Below are 27,524 nucleotides of genomic sequence, written 5' to 3'. Positions count from 1 at the left end.
TTCACTGATAAGGTGTGGACATTGCATTCTGGGCCAGCATTTATTGCCCACTCCAATGCCTTTTAGAAGGTGCCCTTCTTAGTGAGCTGCCATCTTGAACTGCTGCAACCAACTTGTTGTAGTTGCAGCCACAATGCCCTGAGGGAGGGAGTTTTTCACTCAGTGACAGTGAGTGAAAAATGGTGATATATTTCCAAGTCAGGATGGTAAGTGGCTTGGAGATGAGCTTGCAGGCCCTTATCCTTCTAAATGGTGGTGGTCATGGAATTTGGAAGGTCTTGTCTAAGGAGCTTTTGTGAATTTCTTCAGTGCATCTGGTAGATAGTATACACTGATGCTACTGAATACTAGTGATGGACTGAGTGATTGTTTGTGGATGTGGTGTCCTGGATGGTGTCCAACTTATTGATTGTTGTTGAAGCTGCACTCATTCAGGTAAGTGTGGAGTATTCCATCACATTCCTAACTTGTACCTTGTAGATGGTGGACAGGCCTTGCAGAAACAGAAAGATCCTAGCCTCTGACCAGATCTTATAGCCATGGTATTTGTATGGCTAGTTCGGTTCAATATCTGGTCAATGGTAACCCTGATAGCTTGATACCGGGGGATTCCATGATGATTATGCCATTGAGTATCAAGGGGTGAGAGACTCTGTTGTTGCCGGAGATGGTCATTGGGTTACACCTGGAATGTCAAATTCTCCATCTCCTGATGCTACCTGGCTTGCTGTGTTCTTACAGCCTCCTGCTTGTCTCCCAGTGGCTGTTACTAGTCTGGCGTGAATATTAATTGATACCTGTCAGTCCAAATCTGGATACTAGTCATGTATTACTGTGTTTGGCCATGGACTGCTTCAGTACCTGAGGACTGACAAATGGTGCTGAACATTGCATAGTCAGCAGCAAACATTTCCTCCTTATCATGGAAGGAAGATCATTGATAAACAGTTGAAGATGGACAGGCCTGAGAAACTACCATCTGCTTTGCTTTGATTATGCAGAGTATTGGCCAGGCCAAATAAGGAGTATTGTACACAGCTTTAGTCTCCTTATGAAGAAACAAAATCCACATGCTCGGAGAGATTGAAACAAGGCTCATTTGAATAACACTTACGAGAAGGTAACTGGCATTATATTAGGAGAAAATCATGGACGGGTGAAACAACATCGAATGGAATTCAGAAAAAAAAGAGGTGATTTAATTGAAACAGTTCAGATCCTCAGTAGGTTTATAGAGTGAATGCTAAAGGGATATCATCCTTTGTTGGGAGAGAGTTGAACCAAGGGACACAGTTTTAAAATATGGGGTCACTCATTTAAGGAAATGAAAAGAAATGTTCTCCTCAAGGATCATGAGTCTGTTGAACTCTCTGAGAGATCAGCGGCAGCGAGGTCACAGGACACTTTTAAGGCAGAAGTAGATAAATTTTGACCAAGGTAGTCAATGGATATTGTGGAGTGGGCAAGCAGTTATAAGGGAATGCTGTAATGGCAGTGGTGACTTCTCTCTGATGGGATGTTAAATTAATGGCCCATCTGTCTTTATGGATAGATATAAAACATCTGACCTGGTTCCAAAGCAAGGGGAAGGCTGAGCACACGAGAGGCTGCAAGGCCCATTCTTGTTCCTATTTCTTAGTCTTATTATTCCATCGCTCCAACTTTCTATTAATTATTTGGCAGTTTTTAGTGTTTTAGAAATCACACATTTTCAGATTAATGCCACATGAGCTGAACTCAGTTGGAGCACTAAAATGGGAGCTACGTCTAGAACTACAGCTGCCTTTCTTCAAAGAGAAAATATTCATCCAACCAGTTTATTCCTGGCTGATTAAACCTGCTGGAAAGTCTGGCTAACAGGAAACTATGTGGACTAAATGTGATTCCACCATTGTTGTATAGTCTGTCTCCACTATCATGGAGGTGGGGTGTCTTTGAGAGTGCGGGCAGATAGCTGAAAGTGCGATTGGACCGCCAGCCCCATTTCCTGGGTAGGGAGTGGATGGAAGTGACAACAACGCTCATGGAAGAAAGTTCAGAGGCAATCACAAGGGAGGACAGGAGGAGATCAACTCAAGATACAGGCAGACGATAAAGAAAGTTTAAGCAGAACCAAAACCGGTAACTGCTGGAAAAGCGCAGCAGGTTTTGAGGAAAGGTAACTCAACCCGAAAAGTTACCTCTGATTTCTCTACACAGATGCTGCCAGACCTGCCAAGCTTTTCCAGCAATTTCTGTTTTTGTTTCCCATTTACAGCATCTGCAGTTCTTCCAGTTTTTAAAGAAAGTTTAATATTTGTTATGAACACAAATGTTGGGAAAAGTCAGCAGTTATCGCAGATTTGGTGAAGAGAAAGCAGAGTTAACGTTTCAGGATCAGTGGCCCTGCTTCTGCACTCAACATTATTTTTTGTTTAATATTTGGTATGTGAATTGCAGCTGGAGAAGCTATTGATGGGATGCCATGCCTCAGAGGGGAATCTAGAGTTAGGAGTCATAATTTGAAAATAAGTCGTCACCCGGTTAAGAGGTAGGAGCAATTGCTCCTCTCTGGGGGTGGTGTATCACTGGAATTCTCTGTGCCCAGATAACAGTGGAGACTCTCTCCACTCCATTGGCTCACAAGCCTCATTCCTGAAGAAGGGCTTTTGCCCGAAACATCAATTCTCCTGCTCCTCGGATGCTGCCTGACCAACTGTGCTTTTCCAGCAGCACACTCTCGACTCAGATCTCTAGCATCTGCAGTCCTCACTTTCTCCTACAGACTATGAAATACTGACTTAGACATGTCTTTGATCCACAAGGTTCACTCTAAGCTGTTCCTCAGAGATTCTGCACATGCCAATCAGTGTGCCAATGCTCTGACTTTGGGTCTTACAAGTTGATGCTGCGGAGGTCCTTTAATTAAAAATCAAATTCGAGGGAATATTACAAAAGAGTAAAGGTTATTGGGGTGTGGGAAGACAGATAGGAGAGTGGAGTCAAGCCTATAATCAGATCAGTCATGACCTTACTAAATGGTAGAGCAGGCCTAAGGGGACAAATGGTCTTGTTCTGTTCTATTTCTGCTCTTGGGTTAAAAGAATCGTAGAGATGTATGGCACACAAGCAGACACTTCAATTCAACTCGTCCATGATGACCAGATATCCTAAATGAATCCAATCCAGTTTGCCAGCATTTGGCCCAGAGCCCTCGAAGTCCTTCCAGTTCATTTCCCCATCCAGATGCCTGTTAAATGTAATTGTACCAACCACCTCCACCTCCTCTGTCAGCTCATTCCATACACACACTACCCTCTGCGTGGAAAACGTTGCTCCTTAAGTTCCTTTTTAGTCTTTCCCCTCCCACCGTAAACCTAAGTCCTCTCGGTTTGGACTCCCCTACTCTAGAAAAAAAGACCTTGGCTATCCACCCTACTCATGCCCCACATGATTTTACAAACCACTATAATCTCAACCTCTGCGCTCCAGGGAAAACAGCCCCAGCCTGTTCAGCCTCTCCCTATAGCTCAAACCCTTGACCCTGACGACATTCTTGCAAACCTTTTCTGCACCCTTTCAAGTCTAACATCTTTCATATCGCAGGGAGACCAGAATTGAATGCAGTATTCTAAAATGATGGCTTTGGGCCAAGGGGGATATTGGGATTTGATTTGGCATTGTACCTTTCCAGGGACATTATATAGCTTCAGAGGAAGGAATCAGCTCTGATGTGGAATATATCAGAGGCTAGAAGGCACACTGGATCTTGTCCTGTCTGTCATTATTCACACTTTTGTATCTGAAGAACCTGCAGCATTGCTGTGCCAATCACATCGAAACAGGAATGAGAAAAACATACACTGGTTTTCCCTGGCTGACATTTAGCTGTGAGGTAAACTTTCCACTCCTTAATTCCATCCCTCTCCCTTTATGCACACTGGAAGCAGTTTTGACTTTATCCTCATATCTTGCTGATTAACTTAATCCCCATTACTTTCCTGTACAATGCATTCTAATTAGATCACTGCAAAAAGGCAAAAAAAAGGTTAAAAACATGAGCAGCAGCAGCCATAGGACAGATTTACATCTCATTAAATTCCTACTTATTATTTCAGAAAATTGCTGATAAAAATGTGCATCTCAATTTGTTGGGGCTAGAAGCTTCATCATCGCATATCTAACATCTCTCTCGTCACCCTGGCTGCGAGCCATTGCCATGGCAACACGCAATAATAGAAACTAATAAATTACAAACGAGACACCCATCTTGCAATTATCAATCTATAATATGCAGATTCCCAGCTAATTTACCTCACAAGACTAACTGCGGTGAAAAGCACCCAAATATTTTTTTCTCTTCAAAAACCGAAAGCTGTTGCCTAAATGGTGGGGAGTTGGGAAGATTTTGGAAATTTATACACAGAATGAAGCAGAATTAAAAACAAGGTATTAATACAGCTAAAAAAGATTCCACATCACTACGCGGGTCAGATTTATAACTCTGGATCCAGCAACAGTACAATCAACATTAATTTCACAGTCAGGTTCATTTTGTTCACAATTCGAACATGTTAAATGTTGGTCAAGTACAGACAGATACACACTTCATCCAAATTAAGATTCCAGTGTATCAAACTCCTTATCTTCACTCACATTGTATAAAAGGAACAAACTTCTTTTTCCATCTACTCCAAATGCAATCCATTGAGTCCCCTCCCACTGTACAGAAGTCCAAATGCATCAAACTCCCCTTCATTTGCATTTAGTAGTACAAGATAGTGGGAAACTTGAATTATTTCCAGCTGAGACTCCCTGATCTGAATTTTGGGAAGTCACCAAGCAGGTCAGGCATTTCCCCATGGCAAGAGCCATTCAGTCACGCTTGGCATTAAGGAACATATTGCTAAGGTCTGCTGTAGCTTGGCATCAATGATAATCTGGGGCAGATCTCCCAACAGCTGGACAGTACATGACTTCAATAAAAATAATGCAGCAGAAAGAAAAAGGGAAAAAAAAATACAGATCCATGATCATTCAAGTGCATATTCTTGATCTGATTGCAAAAGGTCTCCCAATTATTCATGGATCATATCATTCAGCTACTAAATGTCAGCAGCACATTGTTTCATTTCACCTAACAGTAAGAGCTACAAGGCTGATCTTTCACACCGACAGGTTCTCATTATCAGATTTATAAAAGGTTAAATGTTTGGTGCTGCTTTAAATTATGTTCAATTTTGGGAACATCAATTAAATAAATTGTTTTGTTTGTTGAGATTTCGGCAACATGAAGATGAACCATAACTAGGGGGAGTCCTCCGGTAACTGGGGAAATCAGATGATGGCGCTCAGTTGATGAATTGACACAAGAGACCTTGTCAACAGGTCCTTGAAGGTGGCAGGACAGGTAGATAAGGTGGTAAATAAAACATATGGGATGTTTTCCTCATTGTTGGAGGAGGTATAGGACACAAAAGCAGGAATGTAATGCTGGCAAAGTCTAAAACAGATTGGGATTTTGAGTTCAGTATTTGTCACCACATTGCAGGAAGGACATAATTACTCTGGAAAGAGTTCATTGGAGGTTTACAAGAAAGTTGCTACTGCTTGAAAATTGCAGCTGTGTGGCATAGCTGAATAGGGCAGGGGTGTTTTCCTTAGAACAGAGGAGGCCGAGGGGTGACTTAATTGATATGTACAATTATGAGAAGCCAGGAAAGACCAGTTTCCCCCAGTAGAGAAAACAATTACCCATGGGCTCTTGTTAAATGTCATTGGCAGAAGGATTAGAGGAAGCAAGGGGAAAGTCTTTCCCATTGAGCAGGTGGTCTGGAATTCACCAGTTGGTTGACTGGTAGAGATTCTTAACCCATTTAAAAGATACTTGGTTCTGCACCTGAAGCTCTGTTAACTGCAAGGCTATAGACCAGGTATTGGAAAGTGGGATTGGGTTTAATCTTTAATTTCTAGGACAATCCTGAAGAATTAACTGCTGATTGTACAAGATGGTTGTTGCCTTTGCTTATCTAACAAACCAAAAGCACCTCAAAGCAACTACTTTTATGTGAAACACTGATATTGTACCTGATAAAGTACCATATAAATGCAAGATTAACTTTATGACAACTAGTTTATTAGACCTCCAGGACATTTAATTCCCTGGATAGTTAGGACAACTACATAGGGTCCTTTCCTCCTGCTAGCCATTGTTGTGTGTTGCCCATTAAGATGCCTGTATTAGTGACATAAGCTTCCTGCAGTTCAGCGAACATAGCTCTCCACCACTAAAAACGCAGAATAATAATTAGCTGTACTTGTGTCTCATGATACAAGAAGCAAATCTGAATAGTGTTCTTCTTGTGGTACCTCCCTGTCACAACATTCTTCTGAAAATGTGCCAGTCTCAACACTTTGCAGTAACTAGCCAAACTGCCAGTTTTTTTTAATATAGATTAATAGATTCTGTACTGCAATTGTTGCACGTCAATATGTATCATTTTACTCAAACAGGCAGACACACAGATATAGACACACAGACAGATAGATGTCGACAACACACACTGACACACAGATATACATTTACATACTGACAGATATAGATACAGATATGTCGACAGAAACAGACTTGCAGATGCAAACAGATACAACATGCAGACATACATTGACATATTCACAGACATATGCGCACAGAAAAACACACAAACATACACATGCTTGACACACACCCACAGATGTAGATGCCACACACACACACACACACACACACACACACACACACACACACACACACACACACACACACAGATGCTGACAGACACAAACATACTAAAAGAGGTGGGAAAGCAGGCTGTGATGAGGAGATAAAGAGTTTACAGATGGATATTAGTTGGCGAGGAGAATGGGCCAGAATCTGGCAGACAGAGTTTAATGAAGTTGTCCATTTTTGTTGGAAAAATAAAAGGGCAAAATATTATTTAAGTGGGAAGCACATTCAAAGTTTATTAGTGCAGAAGGATCTTGGCATGTTTGTGCATGAACTGCAGAAAGTGGGTTTGCAGGTGCAGCATAGGATGAGAAAGGCATTTGGAATCTTGGCATTTATTGTAAAAGGACTGGATTATAAAAATAAATAAGTGTTGTTACAATTATATAAGGCATTGGTGAGACCACATCTGGAGTACTTTATCCAGTTTCCATGATGAAGGATGTGGTGATACTGCAGGCAGTTCAAAGGAGGTTTACGAAATTGACTCCATGGATGAAAGGGCTGTCATACAAACAGCGGTTGAATAGCTTGGGTTTGTACTCACTGGAGAATGACAACAGAAAGAACGAGGGAGATCTGACTGAAGTATATAAAATGCTAAAGGGGATTCATAAGGTGGATACTGAATAGATGCTCCCCCTTGTGGGACAGTCTCAAACAAGAGGTCATAGATATAGAGTGAGAGGAGGTCGGTTCAAACCTGAGATGAGGAGAAACTATTTCTCCCAGAGGGTTGTGAATCTGTGGAACTCACTGCCCCAGAGTGCCGTGGAGGCAGAATCAATCAACAGATTCAAGAAAGAACTAGGTATGTTTCTGATGAAAAGCAGGATAAAGTGCTATGGTGAGAAGGTAGGAGAGTGTAATTTAAACCAGGATAAGATCAGCCATGATCATGTTAAATGGGGAAGCAGGCTGCTGCTTCTAATTCCTATCTTCCTATGTCATTTCAAGCTTCTCACTTTCATTCCTGGTATAGCATAATATATATATAATATATAAAAACACACACACAGATCAGAATACTTTGCATAGACCACTGTTTAGATTTTCAAGGGCAATAATTCAATATAGTCCCTCAGTTAAACCTTTTCCTTCAATTCCTTATGGCTGTACAGGCAGGAAAAGTAAGAATTTGTATTTATATACTGCCTTTCATTACCATAGGGTAAACCAAAAAAAAACCTTAAAGACAATAAAGTACCTTTTAGTCTTCAAAGTCTCTGTTCTGCTGTAGGAAACATAGCAGTCAATAAACACACAGTACAAACCAGCTGGTACCATTACAACATTTAAAAGGCATCTGGTTGGGTACATGACTAGGAGGGGCTTAGAGGGGTATTGGCTAAATGCTGGCAAATGGGACTAGATTAATTTAGGATATCTGGTTGGCATGGACAAGTTGGACCGAAGAGTCTGCTTCCATGTTGTACATCTCTATGACTCTATGAATCCAACAGCAGCAATGGGATGATTTAAAGAACATTGCTAAATCAGCTCATCTTAAAGATGTTCTTTAAGGGATGAATGCTCGCAGAAAACTCCCTTGCTCATTTTGAGGGTAGACTAAGGCTCAGTTTAAGGCTTTATCTAAAAAGCAGAACATCTTACAACAAATCACTGAACAGTCAGCTATGAATAAATTGAAAACTGAGCCAAGATCGACTTCTGGCTTCCTCCTTCATGAAGCTGGCTTTTAGAAGTTGAACATACTTTCATTACCCCAGTTTTCATTAGCACTAGCAAGCCAACTCTGTCAGATATTAGACAGTAGGTTCACGAAGTGAGTGAATCAGATCTTCTCAAAAGACATGAAAACTCAGGATCCACAATCCAACACGATTCCTCAGTCATAACTGCACAGTTTCAGCCCAAGTGCTCTGCTGTATTAGCAGCAAGTATAAGGCTGTTGTACTGATGATGGCAGTGGCTGGGATTTAATTAAAATGCTCATTATACAATCACTAGCAGGAATTATTTGGTTATATCCATGAGAGAAAAAAAGAAGTCCCTCGTTGTTAAATGGTTTTAGTTTTCCTCATTGCTTTAAGATTATTTTCAGAGATATTGAGAGTAACCAACAAATGTAGTGAGCACAATGCCCGCAAAGAATCACCCTGCAAATGGTGAGAGACGTTGTAGACCTGCACCCACCCTATTAGTGGTGCAAAAACATTTGCAAATTATGTAAAATATTATAATGGTCCAGTAATGTAAAGAGAAATAGACATAGTGGTTCAAAAGGTCAGAGATGCAACAGTTTTATGCAGGTATAGAATTAGGAAATGGTGGTGTAAGTTTGTGTGTGTGTGAGAGAGAATGTATTGGAAATAGAGTTGCATATTTGTAATCGGGTGAAATAAATCATGCAGATTCTAATCATCAATATTGCAGCTTTGTACTCATTGATGCACTCAGCAGCAATTATTTAAAATCTGATGATTTTCAGATCTTGTTGTCATAGTGCAGAAACATAAGCATTTAAGAAACAAGAACATTGATTGGACATGGTCCTTTGAGCTTGCTCCATTATTCAGTATAATCATGGCTTATCTTGTCCCTTGATTCCACCTTCCTTCACTCCCCTCATGTTTCTTAATACTCTCAACATTCAGAAATCTGTCAACTCCATCTTGAATATATTCCAGTGCCTCACCATCCTTAGACATTGGGGGAGAGAGCTCTAAAGATTTGGTCCTGAGTGATGCGATCTCTCCCCTTCTCAGTTTTAAATGGCCACCCACTTTATATTATGGTTCAAAGTTCCCTTCAGGGATAGGCGCTTGTATGAATGCAGCCATGTACCAATGTCAGCACCCCCAACACCCCAGATCGTGGGGGGGCAGCACTTCAGGGCCCAATAACTGGGATTCAGGCATTAAGGGTCCCACTGAGCTCTGGAGGGGGTTAAGGCCTCTGTTTATGGGATGGTGGTCTGGTGTAGGATTGGGTGACTGGATAAACAAAGTGCACACAATAAAGAAAATTTAGAGTCGTCACTATTGTGACTGCTAACTCTAAACTCTCCAATCATGGAAAATATTCTTCCCTTACATAACTCTTCAAGACCATCATGCATTTTCTATCTATCAATGAGGTAATTTTCAGTCTACTATATACAGAATATAGGTCCAGTCTCTTCTGTCTCATTTTATTACATTGTCTCACTTTACATTCCCTCTGAAGTCTGCTTTTCCTTAGGTAAAGAGACCAAAACTATGTACAACACTCCAGGTCAAATCCAATCCCTCAACGATAACAGCTAACATACATTATTCATAATGCCTTGCTATACCTGTATGTTAACTTCCTGTGATTTCTATATAATGGTACACAAGTGGCTGTGAATACAAACACTTTTCATTTTCTGACTATTTGAAAAATGTTTTTCATGGTATTCTGCTGTTGCAGGAGAACATTCATGTCTCCACATGTTCTTGCCTACTTTCTTCAGTTGCTTTTATCCCTTTGCAGTGTCTGCTTTTTCCTCACAGTTTACTTTTCCATTAATTTTTGAATTATCAACAAAAGCAGACATTAGGCCCCCACATCTAGGTTGCTGTTATAGACTGTAAGTAGCTAAGGTCTAAGCACTAATCACTATGAGTTGCAGTCTGCTTTCTCCAAAAAGACCCATTTGTTCCTACTGTGTCATTTCTATCTGTTCATCAATTCGCAATCCATTATCTATAATCCCAGGAGCCATGTTTTTGTGGCAACCTTTCAAATGCGTTCTGGAAATCAAGCTGCCTTAACTCCACTGGTCCTTCTTTATCTACTCTGTTAGCTACAAGCTAAAAAAACAAGAACATGGTAACTAAGAACTGCCTCTGGTGAAATCATGTTGACACTGCCCAGTCCTATTGTGATTTTTTCAGTGCACTGTCACCATAATTCCAATCATAATTCTTGTGCAATCTTGATGACTGATGTTAGGCTAGCCATCCTGCAGTTCCTCCTTTGCTTTCTCTCCATTCTTGAATCACCATGTGGCATTAGTTATTGTCCAACCTCCATTGGAATCATTCCAGATCTTGGAAACTCTTGGGAGATCAAAATCAACTTCTTCCACTCCTTCTGTCACCATCACTTTCAAAGCCCTAAAATGCAGACTGTAAGAGCAGCGAAATTATCATGCATTTCTCCTTTGCTATTATTCTGTAATATAAATATCCACATGTTCCTTATGTTCACTGGAACCATGATTTCTCACAATTTCTGGATTTTTTAAAATGTAGTCAATACAAACTATTTTATTTGGCATGATGGTTCAGTGGTTAGCACTTCTGCCTCATAGTGCCAGGCACCCGGGCTAGATTCCAGCCTCAGGTGGCTGTCTGTGTAGAGTTTGTACATTCTCTTCATATCTGCATGTGTTTCCTCTGGGTGCTCTGGTTTCCCTCCACAGTGCAAAGATCTGCAGGTAAGGTGAATTGGCCACTGGAAACTCAGGGTTACAGGGAAAGGGTAGAGGGTGCGTCTGAGTGGAATGCTCTTCGGAGGGTTAGTGTGGACTCGATGGGCTGAATGGCTGCTTTCACACTGTGGGGATTCTATGATTTGATGTAATTATTTAAAATCTGTCATTTCCTTATTCCCAGTTATAATTTCTCCTTCTACTGTCTCTAAGGGATCAAGCTTTACTTTCACTCGTCCCTCTCTTAACACAATGTATTAAAGCTCTTATAATTTATTTTTATACTTCTTGTTAGTTTAACCTCATATTCTGATTTCCTTTCTTCAGACTGTAAGCTGTCTGAAAAAGGATCAATGTTTTTTCTCCACAGATGCTGCTAGGCCTGCTGAGTTTCTCCAGCAATTTAAGTTTTTATTTCTGATTTCCAATACCTGCAGTTCTTTTTTTTCTCTAATTTAAACTCTTTTTCAACTTACTGATCAACCTTTGATGATTTTTCAAAGGATCCCAAGCCTTCGATTCACTTTTTTTTGCAGTGTTATAGGACACAAGTTGGAAGCCCACACAACAGCTAGGGACCAAAGCAGCTGGTCAACATGGAGGTTCAACTTGTCGGCACCGACCAGATTTCCTAACCTAATCTAGTCTCATTTGCCAGCACTTGGCCGATATTTCTCTAAACCCTTCATTCATGTACCCAATCAGACGCCTTTTAAATGTTGTAATTGTACCAGTCTTCACTACTTCCTCTGATTGCTCATTCCATATATGCACCAACCCTTTGCCTGAAACTGTTGTCCCTTAGGTCCCTTTTAAATCTTTCCCCTCTCATCCTAAACCTATGCTCTCTAGTTCTGGACTCACCCACCCAAGGGAGAAGACCTGGTCTATTTACTGGATGTGCAGCCTTCTGCCCATTCATGACTCATTCTCTTATTTCTACCCAAATTGCTACCCTGCTCTGGCTTTTAATGTATCGTTTTTGAATTTACCCTCTCCTGAATCCTCCCACTCCACTATCCATCCCACAATATAGTTATTACATACCTACCACCCTTGTTAGTAAAGTCACAAGAATACTTGGTCCGAGCCCAGTTAAGGTGCAGTCTCTCCCAACTAAGCAACTTCATCTTTCTCCAATGTTCGTGCCAATACCACACGAATAGAAACTCTTATCTCTCATGCCAATACATTGAACCTCTCATCTGTTCATGCCTAATCCAATCTCCCCAGGGCTCAGGAAAACATGCTAAATCCTCAATCAGTACCAATCACATTTCCCTCTTAATCAGGAAGGATATATTTAGACTTTCCTTTAAAATTGAGTATTCTTGCATGTTAGAACACACCACTTTTGTGTCAGTCTGCCAATCTTCATCCAAAACTCAGATCATGAGGCAACTTGCTCATTGTTTTTTCCCGTAACCTTACCTGCACTGGCAGGGTGTGGGACACTGCTGTTGGAGAATACGGGCCTCCCAGGTCATTCCTTAGCAGGTTGTCACTGTGCATCTTCGTCTTGAGGCACGTGATGTAGCGGTTACAGAAGTCTTTGCAAAGTTCATTGACCTTTTCCAACTCCAGCAGGTGGATTCGCAGAACCTGAATAGCTTTTACCATCTGTGTGCATGTGTGAGAGAGCGAGAAAGAGAAAAAATAGAGATCATCAATCTAGTCAGCTTCAGCACAGTCCATCCTTATTACAAGATGGGCGAGTTCACACATTCCAACCATTCACTCAAAATAAGGTCCTTCACCACACTGAGAGGCCATTTTCTGACAAAACCTCAGATTACATCACTGCTTGTCCTTCCTCCAATGAATTTTGTACAGGGTGACACCACTATGATTTGCTGATATTCAGTGACAACGCCTCAAAACTTTATGCTCAGCATTCTGGCTCGAGAAATGCAAAATCAGCTCTGTTTAACATTCAGAATTCTGCAGGAAGAAGTATTTATGCAATAACAACAACAACAACAACCAGTTTTATTTACATAGTACCTTTAACATAGGAAAAGGCCTCAATGGTGGAAGCGTCAAAATGGGAATTCACAAGGTGTCAGAACTGGGAGACGTGCAGTGATCTGAACAGGAAGACCACAGTGGGACTTAAAAACAAGGATATGCATTTTAAAAACAGAGGTGTTGTTCGATTTAGTGCCAATGTAGACCAGCAAGCAGTGCAACGTCAGTGAACAAGTTGCGACTGAATATGATTACAGCATCTAATGAAATTACACGAACTTGAATGTACACCACCTTTTGGAATAAAGAGTCACATTGACCAGAGCTAATCTCTCACCTTCCATTTCAATTACCAATTAGTTGTTCTCAGCAAGACAATGAAATTAGTTTCAGTGAAGTCAATCAGTTCATCTTTTTCACCTCTATCCTCAATCACTACCGGATGAGAATGGGCAAGCACGTGCAAATTGTGTACACTTGTGTGAGTATTTGCATGCACCTGACTCCTAGGTAGATCCAGGTGTTGAGGGGCCCAGTGAGCAAATCCCCTCCCAACTTTAGCTATTCTGTCACAGTTAGAATAACCTCCAGTGAGTTCTGCAATGTAAGGTAATGAACTGTCGTTAATCTCTGGGGCAAATCATGTTAAAAGGGACTATAGTAGGACATGCGTCATAGGAGCATACATCTATCTTATTGTTCTTTTGTTATCTTGCCAAATTAGTCTCCAGTTGTTCTTCTCATCTCCCAAGTGCTAATTATATGGTTTTCTATGTATCTTGCATCTGAAAAGGACTTGAAAAGCTGTAAAAAAAATTGAAATGCTGAAAATAATTATTGCCCCCTCAGTTTCAATTTCTCTTTCCCAGGAGTTCAGAAATGACCAATTTGTAATCTTTCCTCCTATTATCAACAAGCTTTTAAATTTCTAGCTTATCACTGGTTCAATATTATTACCCAATCAACCACAACCCCTCTCTATTCTTCTGAAATTGTGTTGGGTGCTGTAATGTTTTCCAATCTGAGTTGTGCTGATAACTCTATACTTGTAGAACCAGAAAATTATCGCACACAAGGAGAACCATTATCATATTGTATCTGTATTGGCCAATATAGCGCTGTCTAGCCTAATCCCACTCTCTAACTCTTGGATGGTAGTTTCAAAGGGTTAAAGTAATTCTAGGACATCTCCACACATTTTTTAAACAGAATCAAAGTTTCTGTATCACCAACTTTTCAGTCAGTGAGTTCAAGACCCCATCACTCACTGTGTGAAAAAAAGCACTTCTTCATTCCCTCAAATCCTGCCACTTTTAAATTTAAGCCCCTTAATTATTGACGTCTCTACTAAATGACACTTCTGTCCACTCTGTCTAGACCCTGCAGAGGTGTATACACCTCAATGAAATATACCCATCATCCTTCCATATTTCAAGAATAACAACTCCATTCAATCTTTCCTCATAGTTAATATTCTCCATTCCTGGCCACATCCTCTGCACTGGCCAGAAATGTTTGCAGTACTCCAGCAGAAGTTAGTTACCATTTGTTAGCTGCTGTGAAATGGTCATCTGGTGGACCTTCTCCCCAACTTGCTTCTAGCCAATGTTCTTATAACTGAGAGGTGTCCTTGGCCATATCAGTGAACCCTGAGCTAAGAACGTGGTATAGGGATGACCGGGTTAGGTTGGCTTCTCCTTTCTCTGGGTTTACACAACAATCGGAGGACTTTCAAGGTCATCATTTTGCTAGTACAAGCCCAACAATGGCAGTTACTGATTTACAACTTCCCAAGATAGGATCCAGTATTATAACCATGACAATACTACACACTGGTGTCCCACACTCCAACCCTTTAATTAAGTTTCTTCACCAAAAAATGTAAAGTATTTTAAGACATTGGATTGGTTAATTCATTTTTAAGAAAAAAATTAAATTGCATTTATATAGTTTCTAGCGTGACCGCAGGATGTTCCAACCATTGCAGGAGCCTTTTGATTTGCAGTCACTGTTGTGATGCAGGGGAACATAGCTTTCAGTTGCACATGGTAAGTTTCAAGAATCAGTCATGTAAAAATGGCCAGTTAATCTGTTTTAGTGATGGTAGTTGAGGGATAAATAATGGCCAAGTTTATTTGAGCAGACCATTTGATTTATTGCCTCATTTGAAAAAGGGAGACCTCCAACAGTAGGGGAGGCTGGCTAGCTTAGTTGGTGAGATGGTTAGTATGTAAATCACAATAACACCAACAGTGTGGGTTTGATTCCTTCTGGCTGCAGTAGACTTGGCACCCATCTCCTCACTTTGTACCTCAGAGTGAGGATGTGGGCACCTGGGAGGTAGGAGAAAATGGCTGAAGGACCTGCACAAAATGGCTTCTGCGTTGCTAAATTGGGTTGCACTGAACCAGACAGAAACATAGAAACATGAAACCACAAACTGATCAAACTTGATAAAAATACAGAAGTAACAGTTTAATTCTAACCACAAGGCAGGACAAAGACAATTCTATGAATAGGTTGTTATCAAGAAATCATGAGAGGATGAGACAATATGCAGGAGTGCTTTATGCTATTTCATTGGTTATTACAAAGAGATCATGCTCCATGCCTGCCTATGAACGCTATGCAAACTCTAAGGGGGTCAGATTCTTTTGGCGGTGCAGAAGTACTCATACTTATGGGCTGGTCAAAGTCTACTGACCTGGCCATATCAAGAAAAAATGATTGCTTGTGTGATTGACAAAGACTCATTTACAGGTGTATTTATTGACTGATCACGGAACTGAGAGACCCCCTCCAGGGAATTCAGATCTTCAAGAGTGACAAAAACTATCAAGAAGGGAGCTCAGGATAAAGAATCAACAGAAATCAAGCCAAAGACCTACATTTGGCAAGAGCACATAGGAAGGAATGCACCTCTAATAACGCACCACATACTCAGTGCTGCACTGAAGAATAAGTCTGGATTCTGTCTTCAAATCTCTGGAGGAGAACTAAATTTTCCAACTTTTGGGGGAAGAGCAATAGCTGGCAGTTTCACTCATGTTTCGCAAGTCAAAGCAATGCATCTATCAGGGACTGATACAAATCCCTCATGAACAAATCTTTTTTTTTTAAAAACAAGGTGTGTAATGGCATTTTAATGAGTTAATTGCAGAGCATCTCTGTCCAGGGATTATACTTGATTTGGGTCCCAGACACAAATATCTGTGCATTCCTAGTAATAAAGCTCTAATAATTGATCCCTACCAGACAATGTAGACAAGAGAGACTGAGCAAGGAGCTTTGGATCAAATTCCCTTTCCAGTAAAGCAGAGATTAAACATAGCTCCAAAGCTTCAACCCAAGAGAGAAAAAGGAGCTTGTTGTTTAAGTCACTGTACAAGGGCATGGGGGAGGGAATAGTTAATAAATATGCCAATTACTGCAGCTCATTTGCACAGAGACTCTCATTTACGGCCCTGCTGCAGTATATCTGCTCTGATAAAGACCTACAGTTGGGTGTAAAAATTGAACGGGTCATAAAAAATACAGATGCAAAATTAATTGACTTCACAGCGCTTTCTGGCTGATTTGGCGGATAATGATGAATTCTGACCTTTTCTAATTACTTTGTGAACATACAGGCCCGTGGAAAACTCAGCAATTATGAAATATGACAGGCTGTGCAAACCATTGCACAAACGTTACCGACTGCCAGGTCCCTTTAATGGTACCGTTCTCCCCACCTCAGCACCCTATCAGTGGCTTCTGTCTCTTGGCAACTACCCAGTCTTGACCAGAGCGTCACATTCAAAGAAACTACCAAATCCAAATCACACAATAGGGATACTTGTAGGTGATGGCGTTTCCAACGTTGCTTGTGGGTCAAGAGGAGAGAGAGTGCTTCCATTTGGGGTTCCTAGTTTAACGGCAGTGATCGTCCACTAACGATCCTGTCACCTAATCTTCAGCACCTACTGTGGCCAGCTAACCTGCCCATGATCAAATCTTCAGCAGCCCTGTCCCCATGATTGGAGGATTCCACCCTATGGAGAAGGGGTGACAGGGTAGATGCAGAGAACATTTTTACCCTGGTTGTGGATTTTAAAACCAGAGAACACAAATTCAAAGTGTTGGGGAAAGCAGTTAACACCGACGTTTGAATTTTTTTTCTACCCCAGAGGGCTGCGGAAGTTGTCATTGATTATTAACAGAATTCAAAAATGCCAATGATGTAATGCGGTATGGGGATAGCGTGAGAAAAAAGGTACTGAAATGAATGACCAGCCATGATAGTATTGAATGGCGCAGCAGGCCCCACCCACTACCCCATGGGACTACCCCATGCTCCTATGACCCTCCCCCTATAACTCTGACCAGATCTTCAGCCCATTTTGTGATGTGAGGCCAACTCATAATTTTCCCGAAGCAATCTCTTCCCCTTCCCGTTGGTGTTTTCTCTGGTCCTACTTTGCAGCTATCTTTTATCAACCATTCCACCTGACAGTTGGCTAACCTCGCAGCCAAGGCAGCTGCTGGCTGGGTGACAGATAAGATGTTCGGATGGGCCCTGCCATTAAGCTCAGCAGTAGCTCAGATTCTCCACCCACCTGACTTCCTGACAGGCTAACCACTGCTCCTACTGGGACCAAATTCAGAACTTTCCGAACCCTAAAAAATTTGATTAAGCTGCATAAATGGAGAAAGTGGATTTGGTTCTGTATTTCCAGCATGGATGAGGTATAGGGTAATCTAGTGGGAACGTCAATCTTCTGAGGTAAATGTAATTGTTTGAATTGGGAGTGAATTTGTTAAAGGGTGATTGTTTGGAGTTGAACAGCAGATTGAACTATTTTTAAAAATCCTAGGGAATTGTATTGACTGACTGGACTCCCTTACTACATTGTTCATTCAACATAACAACATTACTGGTTCGATATCCTAACTCTTCTGTTTCTTTTTCTGTCCCATCCAGCTTCTCCCCCACCCCTGTCACAAACGCACGTAGCACTGACACTGCCCGAAGCCACATTTTTTCATGTTGCCACGCTTTCCTTTCAAAGCAGCTAACAGATAATTAAATGTTACATCAACCCTTTGGGCCTCATTAATATTCATAAAGCAAAACAGTAATGGTGCTGACGAGAAGCATCAGCCAATGAAAGCACAGTCACCTATTTAGGAAGTCTCCAATTTAAAGACAGCTTAAATCATGCACTTATGGTCACAACCTTAGAATGTATTTCAATAAAGAAACTGCCAATCAACCTCTCTGTTTACCATTAGTGCAATAATCTATGGTTAACATCCAAGGATCACGGCTAATATCACTGCCAGAAGTGAGCAATCATCAGTGTCATTGTCAATGGGATCAAAACCATGGCCTACAAGTCCCGGCTTCGAGATCTAGGTGCTCAGTACTCAGTGCTCATCGGCTCTGATTTTTTTCTTTACTGGCACCCATCAGCTAAAAGGAGGGGATTCAGTCACAGGAGATGGGAAGTTGGTAGATTCCAGGCCCCTGCCTTTGCGATAGACCAATCATATGACAGAATGGCAATTTTGGCCCCTTTGCTGTTCAGACATAAGACCAAACTAAACAAGCAACTTTGGTCATTCATTTACCCACAGATCTCCATGGATCAGGCTATTTTAAACAAAATCTTTGAGCTGAATGAGTTGATGGTAATCTCCAGAAGGTGGGAGAACTGCTCAATTAACAGGAAAGTACTTCCTGTTACTCTCTCGGCAGTGAAACCATATTAGAAACTGCACTCGGATAAAAACAAAGTGTTGGAGAAATTGTTCTGCCAAAGAACCACAGTGGACACAAAACATTAACTGTTTCTCTCTCCACAGATGACTGCTAAGGTTCTCCAGTAACTTGTGTTTTAATTTCTGACCATCCACAGTAGCTTGTTTTTACTTTAGAAACTGTATTGTCTGCATGATAGCTCCAACGAGTACTCACTCTTTCTCCTAATTAGCATGTTCATAGCTGAATCAGTGAAGGGAAATGAAATAAAAGCAGTCAAGAATAGATTTTCTGATTATCAATGCTAATCCTTTTGGTAAAGTGTATTAGTATGGAGACTCAGTGGGAATAGATTCAAGCTTGCACTGACCCTTCTAGAGTAAATAATTGCAACTGCCTCACTGTCTAAAGTTGCCATAAGAAAAATAAATAACCACTGGGCCAAAATAATAGACACTACACCACAGCAAGGAGTCAATATCTTACACAAGGGAAAAATTAAGCTAAACTGGGAGAAAGAGATATTAACTTTGCAGACAAAGGTGAACATTCAAACACAATAATGAGTAATTACAGAGGTTGACCCTAGATCTGAACCAGGTAGATAATAGAGAAATAGGTCTTTAACTATCTTCACCTTGCAGCACTTTAGTGGGGTATCCAAGTCAAGTTACACAACTATAAACTCTCTCTTTCAATATAACGCATAAAATGCAATAGACATCCCATCATTGGTGCTTGGCTAGCACCATATGGCAAGTGATGTTTTGCCTCTGATGTAATTCAAAAAGAGGCTGAAGAAAAGGATCGCATTGAAAGAACTTAAATATATTTCTAATGGAGAATTTGGTCTCGGTGATTAATTTTAATGATAAAAAAGTATTCGAGAACCAGTGACCCGCACAGAAAAGTGTTTTCACACTCGTTACATTTGTAATTAGCCATTCATTTACATGAGAAATACATTTTCAATTTTTGCCATCAATAGTTACCAAAGAGTAACGCACCAAGCTGTCAATCTCAGGATCATCGCTGAAGAAGGGTTTGTGCTCTTGCTCTTGCTGGTGAACGAAGTTCTCAATGTCGACATCGAAGCTTGCTGAGGTAATGCACTCTGACCCCTGCGTGGCCTGCTCGCACTTCTCGAACAGAAGAGCAAGGAGTGGAAAGAGTGGATGCCTGGAGGGGGAGTGGAGTGGGGCAAAAAGTGGAAAAGAACAGAATTGAAATAGTCAACAAAATTAATTAACAACTGAGAATCAAAGAAATTCATGCAGCTCATGTGGTGATATTCTGGGACTCAAATTTAGTTTGGTGGCAGCACAGTTGAAATTGAAACACCTAGTCATTCAATATGATCAAACCTTCTTTCTGCTTTGTCACTTACATAGATGATTTGGATGAGAGCATAAGAGGTTCAGTTAGTAAGTTTGGAGATGACACCAAAATTGGAGGTGTAGTGGACAGCAAAGAGGGTTACCTCAGGTTACCAGATGGGCCAATGGGCCGAGAAGTGGCAGATGGAGTTTAATTCAGATAAATGCGAGGTGCTGCATTTTGGGAAAGCAAATCTTAGCAGGACTTATACACTTAATGGTAAGGTCCTAGGAAGTGTTGCTGAACAATGTGACCTTGGAGTGCAGGTTCATAGCTCCTTGAAAGTGGAGTCACAGGTAGATAGGATAGTGAAGAAGGCGTTTGGTATGCTTTCCTTTATTGGGTCAGAGTATTGAGGACAGGAGTTGGGAGGTCATGTTGCAGCTGTACAGGACATTGGTTAGGCCACTGTTGGAATATTGCGTGCAATTCTGGTCTCCTTCCTATTGAAAAGATGTTGTGAAACTTAAAAGGGTTCAGAAAAGATTTACAAGGATGTTGCCAGGGTTGGAGGATTTGAGCTACAGGGAGAGGCTGAACAGGCTGGGGCTGTTTTGCCTGGAGCGTCGGAGGCTGAGGGGTGACCTTATAGAGGTTTACAAAATTTAAAAGGCATTTGGACGGGTATACGAATAGGAAGGGTTTGGAGGGATATGGGCTGGGTGCTAGCAGGTGGGACTAGACTGGGTTGCGATATCTGGTCGGCATGGACAGGTTGGACCGAAGGGTCTGTTTCCATGCTGTACATCTCTATGACTCTATGCTTGCTGGTTTCTGTCTTAGAGAAACCTTAGTTCCTTAGAGAAATGGGCTTACAACCTCAACTGCTAATTGCAATAACAACCAAGAATACTTGCATTCTTCCAATATCTGCAATTTTATAGGGATTAGACCAGAAGGCCATAATAAAAAATAACAGGAGTACACCATATGACCCCTTAAGGTGTACAGGAGGATTGAGACTTATTGTAGAGCTCTTCCAAAAAGCTGATACAGACACGATGGGACAAATGGCCTCTTTCTGTGCCACGTGATTCTCAATGGTGGGGTAAAAGGAGACTCCAGATCCCATTAGAAGATTGCATGGTCAAGGAGAGGACTGTTTAATCTTAAAATTGGTTTAACTGGGCACAGGGTGCTCAGCAATGGCCTGGGTAACATTCCAGCAGTGATATTGTGCTTTCATGATTGTGTCTAAACCTCAGTTCATACTTATCTGAGAGCATTGATCACATCCAGAATAGGAAAGTATGCACAACACAGTCAATGTCAGCAGGAAATCCGGATTAGGAAATATCACAAAGAAACATTACATAAGAACAGCTCCATCAGAAAAGGGTTTTTGGCATTGAGATACCACACTCTGGACATTTAGTTATTTTTTGTACAGCATAAGTGAAAACTATTGTAAATTTAATTCCTTTGCTGAATTGAGTATTTGATAACAGGCAGGTCACTTGTACTTTTGGTTAAAAATTAAAAGTGGTTTCCAAGAGTTTTACAAAAGTTACATTATTTCAGATTTCCCTTTCTAGTTTGCAGACTAGGATGGGCCTGTGTCCATTTTAGGACATAGAACACTACAGCACTGTACAGGCCCTTAAGCCCGAAATGATATGCTGGCCTTTTATCCTGCTGATTAGACTAACCTACACACCCTTCATTGTACTATCTTCCACGTGCCTACTCAAGAGTCATCTAAATATCCCTAATGTATTGGATACTACTAACTGTGCTGGCAGTGCATTCCATGCACCTACCCCTTTCTCAGTAAAGAACCTATCTCTGACATCTCCCCTAAACCTTCCTCCAATCACCTCAAAATTATGCTCCCTCGTTATCGACATTTCCATCCTGGGAAAAAGTCTCTGACTATTCACTCTATCTATACCTCTCAACATCTTGTACACCTCTATCAAGTCACCTCTCATCCTTCTTCATTCCAATGAGAAAAGCCCTAGCTCTGTCAGCCTTTCTTCATAAAACATTCCCTCCAGTCCAGACAGCATCCTGGTAAATCTCCTCTGCTCCCACTCTAAAACTTCTACATCCTTCCTATAATAAGGTGACCAGAACTGAACACAATATTCCAAGTGTGGTCTAACCATGGCTCTACAGAGCTGCAGAATAACCTCAAGGCTCTTAAACTCAATGAGGGATCTATGAACATGGACCCCAAGAACCCTCTGTTCCTTCACACTGCCAAGAATCCTGCTTTACCACTGTATTCTGCATTCAAATTCAACTTTCCCAAGTGAACAACTTCACACTTTTCCAGGTTGAACTCCATCTGCCACTTCTCAGTCCCTTCCTTCATCCAGTCAATGCCCCGTTGCAATCTACAACTGCCCTCCACAACACCACTAACCTTTGTGTCATCGGCAAACTTACTAACCCACCCTTCCACTTCAAAAATCACCAAGAGCAGAGGTCCCAGAACAGATCTCTGTGGACCACCACTGGTCACCAAGCTCCATCTACTACCACCCTCTGTCTTCTACAGGCCAGATAGCCAGATTTCCCTGTATCCCACGTCTTCTTACTTTCTGAATGAACCTACCATGGGGATTCTTATCAAACGCCTTGCTAAAATCCATGTAAACCACTGCTCAAACGTCATCAATGCATTTTGTTACATCCTCAAAAAATTCAATAAGTTTTGTGAGGCATGACCTGCCCCTCACAAAACCACTATCTTTAAGCAAACTATCATTTTCCAAGTAATCATAAATCCTGTCTCTCAGAATCCTCTCCAATACTTTGCCTACCACAGAAGGAAGACTGATTGGTCTGCAGTTCCCATAATTATCCCTATTCCCTTTCTTGAACAATGGAATAACGTTTGCCACCCTCTAATAATCTAGCACGGTGGCTCAGTGGTTAGCACTGCTGCCTCACAGCGCTAGGGACCTGGGTTCAATTCTCACCTCAGGCGACTGACTGTGTGGAGTTTGCACATTCTCCCCGTGTCTGCGTGGATTTCCTCCAGGTGCTCCGGTTTCCTACCACAGTCCAAAAATGTGCAGGTGAATTGGCCATCCTAAATTGCCCGTAGTGTTAGGCGAAGGGGTAAATGTAGGGGAATGGGTCTGGGTGGGTTGCGTTTCGGCGGGTCAGTGCGGACCTGTCGGGCCGAAGGGCCTGTTTCCACACTGTAAGTAATCTAATCTACTCCAGTGGACAGTGAGGATGCAAAGAACATTGCCAAAGGCACAGTAATCTTTTCCCTCACTTCCTGCAGTAACCTTGGATATATCCCATCTTGCCCAGGTGATTTATCTATCCTCATGTTCCAAAATTTTCAGCACATCCTCTTCTTAATATCAACCTGTTCGAGCATATCAGACTGTTTCATGCTGTCCTCAGAAACATGAAGGTCCCTCTCAGTCGTGAATACTGAAGCAAAGTATTCATTAAGGACCTCCAGGCACAAGTTCCCTCCACTATCCCTGATCAGCCCTACCCTCACTCTGGCCACCCTCTTGCTTCTCACATAAGTATAGAATGCCTTAGGGTTTTCCTTAATCCTACTCACTAACGCTTTCTCATGCCCTCTTCTAGCTCTTCTAAGTCCATTCTTCAGGTTCTTCCTGGTTATCTTGTAACCCTTCACATCTCTGTCTGATCCTTACCTCCTCAACCTGAAGTAAGCTTCCTTCTTCCTCTTGACTAGATGTTCCACATTCCTTGTCACCCAGGGTTCCTTCATCCTTCCATCCCTTCCTTGCCTCAGTGGGACAAACCTATCCAGCACTATCAGTACATGCTCCCTAAACAACCTCCACATTTCTGTTGTGCATTTCCCTGAGATCATCTGTTCCCAATTTAGGTGCCCTAGTTCCTGCCTAATAGCATTGTAATTCCCCCCCCTCCCAATTAAATACTCTCCTATACCATCTGCTCCTATCCTTCTCCATGAGTATAGTAGATGTCATGAAGTTGTGATCATTATCACAGAAATGCTCTCCCACTGAGAGATCTGACACCTGGCCTAGTTCATTAAGCACCAAATCCATTATGGCCTCCCCCCGAGTCAGCCTATCTCCATATTGCATCAGGAATCTTTTGTGGACGCACCCGACCAAAACTATTTGAACGAAGGGGGTTCCAATCAATATTAGGGAAGTTAAAGTCACCCATGACAACGACCTTGTTACTTCTGCACCTTTCCAAAATCTGCCTCCTAATCTGCTCTTCCATGTCTCTGTTGCTATTGGGGGGGCCTGTAGAAAACTTTGTCCTCTTTCTTCATTTGTATATACGTAAAGAAGCTCTTGGTTCATTCCTTGACAGCTTGACAGCTTATCTGTCTTTATTATCTTTTTGGCCCTCCTTTGCTGGATTCTGAATTTATTCCAGTCTTCGGGCTATCAGCTGCTGACTCATGGCCTTTACGGAAACATGGTTACAAGGAGATAAAACCTGGGAACTTAACACTCAGGGATATTTGAGAGGGACAGAAGAAATGAAAAAGGAGGTGGGGTAGCACTGTTAATAGGAAATTAAATGAGGACAGTTGAGAGGGGGATGTTCCAGGCTTGGATAATACTGAGACCATTTGAGCAGAAGCATAAAATAACAAGGGAAAGTAGACATAGGTAGGAATAGTGTAAAGACCCCCTAAACATGAGCTACTCCATTGGCAAGGCTATTAATCAACAAATAATAGGAGCAATGTAAAAAGAATAGAGCAAGGATTATGGGTGACTTTAATATCCTTGTTGATTGGATTAATCAAACTGAAAAGGGTAGTATTGACAACAAATTCATAGAGTGCATTCGGAATAGTTTCCTCAAGCAATACATCATGGAGCCAAATCAGAGAGCCAGCTATCTTGGATCTGGCAATGGGCAATCAGGCAGGTTTAATGAATAACTCTGGGTGCTCCAGTTTCCTCCCACAGTCCAAAGATGTGCAGGTTTGGTGGATTGGCCATGCTAAATTGCCCATAGTGTTAGGGAAGCAAACGGGTCTGGGTGGGTCACTCTTCGGAGGGTCAGTGTGGACTTGTTGGGCCAAATGGCCTGTTTCCACACTGTAGGGAATCTAATCTAATGAATACCCTCTGAGGAAGTAGTGATCATAACATGATTGAATTTAACATTCAGTTTGAGATTGAGAAACTTGGGTTGGAAACAACTGGGTTTAACTTGAAAAAAGGGAATTACAATGATATGAGGATACAGTTAGCTAAAGTGAACTGGGTATACAGATTAGCAGGAAGACAGTAAGCAAACAGCGGCCAACATTTAAGGAGGTAAATCATGACTCTCAGCAAAAATACACCATAATAAGGTGGAAAATTTCAAAGAGGGGGATAAACCAACCAGAGCTAACCAAGGAAGTTATGATGCTGTGTGCCATTAAAAGGGATTTGTTCTGTCCTGTTTCTCTTGAAAAGGGGCATTGTTAACCTGGTGTTGAGGTGTCTGCTCCATGGAAAGTAGAATGAATAGGTTTGAGGGTTTTTAAAAATTAGACAAAGGAAGCATGCGTGGGTGGAGTCAGGTTCACACAGGCACAGGGTTTTAGTTTAGCTTTCAGATGTTGAAGTCGGGGTTTTGGAGTTGAAGCTACTAGATATAGCTCTCTCTCTCTACTGCATCATGAATTTTGAAGGGCAGTTGGCTACCTTGAGGTTGGCATGTCCAGCATATCATAGAATCCCTACAGTGTAGAAACAGAATATCGGCCCAACAAGTCCACACTGACCCTCCGAAGAGTATCCCATCCAGACCCTTTCCTCTACCCTATCACTCTACATTTCCCTTAACTAATGTGCCTAACCTGCACACCCCGAACACTACGGGCAATTTAACATGGTCAATCCATCTAACCTGCACATCTTTGGTCTGTGGGAGGAAACCAGAGCACCTGGAGGAAACCCACGCAGACATGAGGCCGTCACCCATGAATAAATGAAAAATAAAAGCTCTTGGGGTTAAACACAGTGTGAATGTCAATTTCAAGTGCTACTTCAAAGGTAATTTCATTGCTGATAAAATTGAAGAGGACCTCTAAAACAGATCACTGGGGCACTTCGTCAAATGTTTAACGTTCAAGAGACATTTATTGCAGATATCTGCCAAGGACCTAACCTAGAAGGAGTAAGTGTTGTGATATTTCAGCTTATAGCAGTCACTGAGGGCCAAGGTATGGTTAGTACTATCAGTCACCATTGGGTTGCACAATGAGTAGGAGGAGAGAATGAGACCAGACAGCGGAATGAGTCAAAAGGTGTGGCACTGGAAAAGCACAGCAGGTCAGGCAGCATCCGAGGAGCAGGAGAGTTAATGTTTCAGGCATAACTCTTCATCAGGATGAAGGGTTTATGCCCGAAGCATCGACTCTCCTGCTCCTCAGACACTGCCTGACCTGCTGTGCTTTTCCAGTGCCACACCTTTTGACTCTGATCTCTAGCATCTGCAATCCTCACTTTCTACCAGACAGAGGAATACCAGTTATTGGAGAGTAGAGGAGTAAAGTACTTCAGAACCTTACCCTCTCTACTCTGGAATCTCCTTTGTGAATCCTGTGCCGACTGAGAACTGAAAATCTGTTCTCTCTAACTTTGCTGCAGATTGTAATTGCATTGAGTTAGCGGGCTGAGGAGTTCTTAATGAGTGTGAGTGAACAGCTCCTTCTCTTCACCAATAAAGCATCGCAGTGGCATAATAACTCAAGCCTGGAATTGTAACTCAGAGTAGACTGACTTTTCCATTCTATTGAATCAAGTTTTATTGCAAAAAATGGCAAAGAATCCCAACAGGCTCTAACTTTATCACTGAAATTCCAGGACCACATCCCAGCTGCTGCGAACAGCTGCATGAGCTGAAAGCAATTTCTCTGTGTCCTATTGAAGGATCTCTGCTGACACTAAACACAGATGCAGATCGGCAGTGAACTCCTTACAGTCTGGAACGCTCACAAGGTGTTTATAGAAGCTGTAAAAGCTTGAAACACCCTGTTTGGCAGAATAGCTTGCTTCTTGAAATAATACTGGACAAAAAATCTTTTGTGTTAATTCGGAAGTAATCCATAATCTTGTCCAAGACTCATTCGATGCAATCAATCAAACAGTAATCTAATTGATCACTGTATAAACTATATTCATCATTGTGTCGCCCCCATCTCTCTGCCTTCTCCACCTTGAATCCCTCACCAAATCAGGCATAATGGTCTTCTTCCATTCTTTCTATATGCATATACTGATCGTCACCAATACTTGTATCTCCAAAGTATTGCCCACCTCCTCCTCTACCTCAGCTCATCT

General features: G+C 41.6%; 1 protein-coding gene across 24 annotated transcripts in view; it reads right to left on the bottom strand.

Moving 5' to 3' along the window:
- The window catches only part of pknox2 (pbx/knotted 1 homeobox 2), a 462,769-nt gene that overhangs the window by 76,665 nt on the left and 358,580 nt on the right, over nucleotides 1–27,524 (bottom strand). For 23 of the 24 annotated variants that reach the window (XM_072593094.1, XM_072593109.1, XM_072593097.1 and 20 more), the window contains 2 exons: nucleotides 19,866–20,052; nucleotides 12,597–12,785 (listed from right to left, as the gene is read on the bottom strand). In XM_072593094.1, the coding sequence (XP_072449195.1) occupies nucleotides 12,597–12,785; nucleotides 19,866–20,052 (376 nt within the window). The remainder of the gene's footprint in view (nucleotides 1–12,596; nucleotides 12,786–19,865; nucleotides 20,053–27,524) is intronic. The other variant, XM_072593101.1, reaches the window with a different exon arrangement.

This window comes from Chiloscyllium punctatum, chromosome 23 (genome assembly GCF_047496795.1).
Source record: "Chiloscyllium punctatum isolate Juve2018m chromosome 23, sChiPun1.3, whole genome shotgun sequence".
NCBI lineage: Eukaryota > Metazoa > Chordata > Chondrichthyes > Orectolobiformes > Hemiscylliidae > Chiloscyllium > Chiloscyllium punctatum.
This window is presented reverse-complemented; position numbering and strand designations above follow the sequence as displayed.